This window comes from Vicia villosa, linkage group LG2 (genome assembly GCF_029867415.1).
Source record: "Vicia villosa cultivar HV-30 ecotype Madison, WI linkage group LG2, Vvil1.0, whole genome shotgun sequence".
Taxonomy (NCBI): Eukaryota; Viridiplantae; Streptophyta; class Magnoliopsida; order Fabales; family Fabaceae; genus Vicia; species Vicia villosa.
This window is the reverse complement of record NC_081181.1, coordinates 146,592,368-146,599,150: the sequence shown is the minus strand read 5'-3', so window position 1 is coordinate 146,599,150 and position 6,783 is coordinate 146,592,368. Positions and strand designations below refer to the sequence as shown.

Sequence of the window (6,783 nt, the reverse complement as noted above, 5' to 3'; positions counted from 1 at the left end):
CACGCTGCCCACAGACAAAGACACATCCCTTTCTTCCGGGCATGACTACTGACCAACCGAGCACCCGGAGACCCCGTCCTCCACAATGGATAGCTCCCCCGAGCACGACCGGTCGGAACTCAGTCTAACAATCCCTTATATTCTGGGCCGCAAATAGAGTCCAAGCCCACAAAAGTAGTGGATCCAATCCAAAGAGACCATTATAAATAGCCATATACCCCTAGAGGGCAAGGTAATTCATTTCTCTCACCCAAAATCTAATAATTTCAGCTGTACCTCTTTGTTCCTTCACTTACTTTGCCATCGGAGTGCCTTGCAGGTACAACCCCCTTTTTTCTCTCAACAATCACCGAAGATCAAGCCTACCGTTGCCGGCCACCTATTCAACCGGAAAGAACAAGCCCAATATGGAAAAAAAATGAAGATTTTATACTATATGGTGAGCTCTATAGCGTTCACCATAATACCATATGTGACGTGGACCACATGAGGGACACAAGCAAAGAAAGAGGTACAAACATACATGAGTCAAAAGGGTGTGGCGTTCACCATGCCTTATTTCCCATCCACGACCGAGTCTTACACTGTGTGGCAACTGCCACACTGCATGGCGAACGCCATGTAGTCTGAATCCTAAAAAACAACAACGGTTATTAACTCAGCTTGGCTCAACCTCTCCTATATTTTCTCCCACAACTTTCACACCTTTAGCATCAATTTCTAGCAACCGTATCACTATATATTACAAGCTTAACGTGAATTTTGGGGAATCCAAGTTCTATATAATTATAGGGAGTTTAGTTTTAAGCATATATTAAGTTTCAAAAATGGAATAGTTTCTCACATCGAGGGACTACTGTACCATTAGTTCTAGAGCTTGAGTTTCCACCGTTGTAACTTGCTTGGATCAACAATCTTGTCTTCAATTTACTTTCCAGCTTTATTTTGAGATTCATCTACTTTTACCGCATTTTATTTCTTGCTTTAATTTTTCGCCATTTACATTCTGTTATACAAATTCTACCATTGTTATTGCTATAAGCTTTTACCGCTTTACTTTATTTCATTTTGCAACCTTCGCTTTAAATTACTTTAAGCCGGTTATTATGTCTTTATTTAATTTGAAAACTCAAAATTGTTTATTTGTTTCCAAAATTATGTCCGGTTAATTTCGTTGAGTCTAGTAGGTGAGGACCGTCGTTCCGACGATACTCATTATTGATTTGGCGCGTTTTCTTTTTACAAAATGTTTTTTTCGGTTCCAGTTTTTAAGTTAAGATTAAAAAGGTTTTGCGTGAGAGTGAAGACACTAAAGTATCGGTCAATAGCGCGACGGTGTGAGATCTGTGCCAGGTAGTAAGAATTAGACATTAATTACTAAACACATCGACAACACTTTATGATTAATAAGAACTTGTTGGTTTTCAAAAAGTATTATGCGGTTTAAATGGGCGAGCAAGAGAAAAACAATTGTGATTTTAAAATATAACACGGGTTAATAGCACGAGAGGGTGAAACTAATGTTTTTAAACTAATATTTTCTTCCGAAAAGTATTTTTAAAATCAAAACAAACACCAAAAATTTATTGAGTCCTAGAGAAACACTGGAAATCACATTCTGGTCTCCATTTAAAATAATTCTAATTAGGCTTTGTTTGGTAAAACTACCTGGTAGCCTATAGCTGGTGACTGATAGCTGATAAGCTAACATGACTGTTTGATAAATTAGCTGTTTCATTACCTAATAGATATAAAATGACATAGAAGATCATTTTAATTAATAAGGGTAATAATATTTTGTTAAATTAATAAGGGTATATATGGAAAATAAAGTCACAAGCTAAAAAGCTACTTCAAATAGCTTTTGAAAAAAAAGCTAAAAGCTAAAATAGCGTTACCAAACAGAGTTTTTTCATTAATGTGAGCTAAAAAGCTAAAAGTTAAAAGCCAAAAGCTCTTTTCTGAGTCTTACCAAACAGACCCTTAGTTTATTTTATTCCGTTTTCAGTAAAAAAAAACTCTTATCGATAGCCTTAGATTTAGATAACAATCGTAGATAGCAATAGGTTGACTATTGATCCTTGTGGATTTGACAATTTTTTATATTACTTCTATATTTTTGTGCATATATATAGATGTGTGTGTGTGTGTGTGTGTGTGAGAGAGAGAGGAGAGAGGAGAGAGAGAGGAGAGAGAGGAGAGAGAGGAGAGAGAGAGAGAGAGAGAGAGAGAGAGAGAGGAGAGAGAGAGAGAGAGAGAGAGAGAGAGAGAGAGAGAGAGAGAGAGAGAGAGAGGAGAGAGAGAGAGAGAGAGAGAGAGATCTAAAAGACTTACGCCAAATCTCAACTGTTAATAGCATTCAATCAAATAGTCATATAAATAGCTTTTTGTTTAGGAAAAAGAATAAACCATTTATTTATTTTATTTCATTTAATATGACAATTTGATCGAATACTATTAACGGTAAAAAAATTATATAAATTTTTTAGACTTAAACTTACACATAATGTCAATAAATCCTGATTGATATATATCAATTACAATTTTGATTACAACTTTCATAATCTTACTTTAAAAATTGTCTTAAAATTATATAACATTACAACTTTATCATTAATAAATAATGTATAACTTTTTTTTCTCTTTTTAAATTTTCAAATTAAAAACCAAAATTTATAAAATCTATTTTGTTTTTTTAATTTTTTAAAATTCTTAAATAAAAATAATAATTTTGTGTAATTAAACTAACAAATAAATTTTATTATTTTTAAACTTTAAAAAGCAATTTTACAAAAATGCGTGCATAAGTATTATTATAAATGAAATTTTGCAAATCTCAGTACTCATCCTATATTAAATATTTCTACAATAATTTTATCAATGATGCTATGCTTACATTAATTTATAACACCGTAGCCTATTTACACCGTATATTACTTTGAAAATGATTTCAGATTCTAAATTTCAATGCACAAATAATAATAAAATAAAGGGAAAATGCATCTTCCGTATTTATACACGGTGTATATGTCAAAAATGATGTAAGTTTAGCATTTATGTAATTTTATCATCTAGATTATTATTACGAGAAATTAAATGTCTATAAAATTGAAATTCAGTAGCCTATTTATGACTTGGGTTTTGCTCCATAACAATTAACGGCTATCCTTTTCACTATTAGATGTTTATGTGACAGCTATTTTCCACTTTCGTCTATCATACATAGTGACATATTTGTCTTTTGCTTTGTTTTATTCAACTTCTCTCACTTTTAAAAAAATCATTTAAAATAGACTAATATATATATATATATATATATATATATATATATATATATATATATATATATATATATATATATTTGTTCTCCTAACCATTGAGAAATTCATTTTTAATTTTCAATTTCTTTTAAAAAAATATCCTTCTAATATTATTCATTCACATTTTTAAACTTCATATCAACATCCGTTAACAAAAGTCAAAATTACACATCACATTTGATGACTAAGTTTTTTTTTTTTTTTTTTTTACAAAATAGCTTAAAATTGTGCTTCTCCTTTTTACTTTGAACTAGTATGATACTTATATTTACATACCAGTAAATTTATTTGATATTATATACATGTAAATTTGAAATAAATGACTTAATTATAAATAAACAATGATTATAAACTCAATTGTATTAAATAATCATATAAAAAAACATGTTAGATGAAGAAAAAAATAAAATTTTAACATTTAAAAATAAAAATTATCTCTCAAATAAAGGAAATTGTTAATTAAAATAAAATAAATACTGTGTTGATAATGACCTGTGAGATAAACAGAATTATTTGATGCGATATAAAATGTATTTAGATACAAATGCAAAATTTGAAATGATTTAATTAATTGTAAAATAAACAATAATCATATAAATTTAATTATATTAAATAATCATATAAAAAGAAAAAAATCGTGAGATGAAAAAAGAAAAAAATTAATATTTAAAAATAAGGATTTTGTCTCTTAAATTAAGATAATTATTGATTAAAATAAAATAAATATTGTGTTGATAATAACCTTTGAAATAAATAAAATTTTAATTTTATTAAAATAAAAAAAAATAAATTATTAGTATTTTTAGTGATGATAATTAAGTATAAAAATAATTAAAATAAAAGTGAGAAAGTGTAGAAAAAAATGTGAGAAAAATTTGAAATTTCAATTAAGAAAGAGAATGAATATATGTAGCATCTAATTGTGATTTAATTGGTGAATGTTAAAAAATAAGTGTTACATGTCATGTTATAATAGAAGATGGAAATTAAAAGAAAAATATTATTTAATTATTAATTTTTTTTTTTTAGTAAAAGAATTTGTGATGAAAACACAATTTAGAAAGTTTATCAATTTGTAATAGGAGATGGAGTAACATTTTTTTTTAGGTAAACTCACTTGTCTCTTGTCTATGTAACAACCCACCTCAAAATGTGTAGTAAAGTAAGACACGACAGTAATAGTATGCTTTGAAAGTTTGAAGGAATCTACCATTCTCAATACTAGTCATACAGTTCACTAATTCAATTCAACTATAAGAACTCTAAATGGTCATTGCTATCTTTTTCATTCTATTTTTGTACCGATAAGTGACAAACTACTACTACTTTGTTTCATCTTGCTTTAAGTTCAACATCTTTTATCTTTCACCAAAATGGTCAGAAAAATATCATACCTTACCTTACTGCTTGCATTTTTATTTCTTTCATTCCTTGCAAATACTGCCCAATTGGCATTTACAAAAGGGAGCCACAATATTTGAGAAGCTTGCAAATTAACTAGGTATCAAAACTTTCGTATGTGTTCCTTAGCACCGATTTCTAAGAGAGATCAAAATTGCATACAGGAAAAATATTAGGAAGATCATTATTTTAAAAAATATTTTTGAAGGACTAAGAGTTAATGTTTAATATATTTAAAGGAATTAAAAATATATTTAAATTTTAAATTTTAATATAAAAATTAATATATCTAACTATTTTTTAAAAATTAAATAGAATTTAAATACAACATTTTAATAAAGACGAATGAAGTATAATACTCGATAAACATTTTGGAATAAAACATAAACTAAAATAAGTTATTTTAAGCATATTTAATATCAATATTCTAATCATATCCTTGCATTAATTCGATAATATTGTTGGGAGATAACCAATATAAATGGGGTAGGTCAATAATTTTTTTTTTATATAAAATTTAAAAAATGAAATTATTCAAGTATCATTTTGTAAAAGAATAAAAAATATGCACTTTGAATCATTTAATTTTTTGGAGAGGAAGTACTGTAAAAGATTTACATCAAAACCTATAAAAAGTTTCACAACACACACTTTCTCATTTTTATCTAAGGTAAAACTTAATTAACACTCTAAAAATATTGAAAATGATTTACTATTTAAAAAATATTTTTGAAATAAATAAGAGATTGGATTTTTTTACAGAAATGCATTGGATACTGTTACATTCTGTACTAACTAGTAAAATTATTTATTTATTTTGATAATGATAAGAATCATTTTATTAAAACTAAAAATTTGTTACTAATAACACCCTAATTAATTATTTTAGAGAAAAATTTGATACAGTAACAATCAATATTAACATCACAAAAAAAAATTATAAATTTAATTCAAAAAATATATTTTATCATGATTATTATTATTTTAATATACATGGTAAAATTATAACATGAGTAAATAATTTAACCTTAAACAAAATTAGTATGGCTCCCACGGGAAAGGCTCATCCAGCCCAAAGCCGGAGCTTGGATGTTCAGCTCCAGCCACGAGCCACGGCTCAGAGATAGAAGAATAACGAAGCTCACTTGAATTCTTATTTGAGTCGAGTAAAAGATCAGGGAGGTCATAAAACATGTCATCCTCGTCTTTCATGTCATGGGCCTGGGCCTGGGCTTCATGGAGATAACCCATAGAAGCTGCTTTAGCGGCGGCGGCTTGAATATCCTTAGGAGAATTAGTAGCCGGGCGAGGAAGTTGGTCGGCTAATTCAGGGAAATTGAGGTAAGCCGAACTACCTTTAATGGCTTGGGCCGCAACGTCGTGGGCTCGGGCCGCCATTTCCGGTGTTGGGAAAGTACCGAGCCAGATTCTGGATTTTTTCTTGGGCTCTCGAATTTCCGAAACCCATTTTCCCCAATGACGCATTCGAACTCCACGGTATAGTGGGTGTTTTCCATCACCTTTGGGTTTGGTTTTGTTATTATTATTATCTTCAATGGCGGAAGAAGAAGAAATGGAAGTGGTTAGTTGAATTTCGTTTTCTATAGGGACATGAACCTGTTCCATGTTTTGAGGAGATGACAAGAGGGGGTGGGGTGATATAGTGTGGAGTGGAGTGAATGATAAATGTGGTGGGTACTATAGAGGTTCGAGTTGTTTTGGTTTAAGCTATGATGAAGTTTTGTGTGATTGTGAGTGTAGACAACTTGGAATTTTACACGTATGTAGGTATATAATATAATAAAAGGAAATGAGACCAATTCAAAACAAGATAAGAAAATATGAATGATAAAATTAAAAGTTGGTGGAATATAAATATAGGGGAAATGTTTGATCAACCTATTTAAGATGTCACAAAATTTACGTAGTTTGATATATTACTTCATATCTCCTATGATAATTGGTTTATTTTATTATTGTATATATTAAGAAAAAGAATTAAATAAAAAAAAAGAGAATAATATTTTTACTATATTATTCATGTATTGAGCATTAAGTGATC

The 6,783-nt window shown here is 29.0% G+C and overlaps 1 protein-coding gene across 1 annotated transcript; it reads right to left on the bottom strand.

Moving 5' to 3' along the window:
• Positions 1 to 4,395: 4,395 nt before the first annotated feature.
• On the bottom strand, positions 4,396 to 6,484 carry LOC131646984 (ethylene-responsive transcription factor ERF039). The gene is made up of 2 exons (XM_058916904.1): positions 5,749 to 6,484; positions 4,396 to 4,859 (listed from the first exon to the last, which is right to left on the bottom strand). Exon 1 carries the CDS (start codon positions 6,345 to 6,347, stop codon positions 5,760 to 5,762), a length of 588 nt encoding a protein of 195 aa, XP_058772887.1. The 5' UTR covers positions 6,348 to 6,484; the 3' UTR covers positions 4,396 to 4,859; positions 5,749 to 5,759.
• Positions 6,485 to 6,783: the final 299 nt, after the last annotated feature.

Bases quoted from the DNA above. Each gene is read 5' to 3' on its own strand.
- LOC131646984 (XM_058916904.1), bottom strand. From the start codon at position 6,347: ATGGAACAGGTTCATGTCCCTATAGAAAACGAAATTCAACTAACCACT.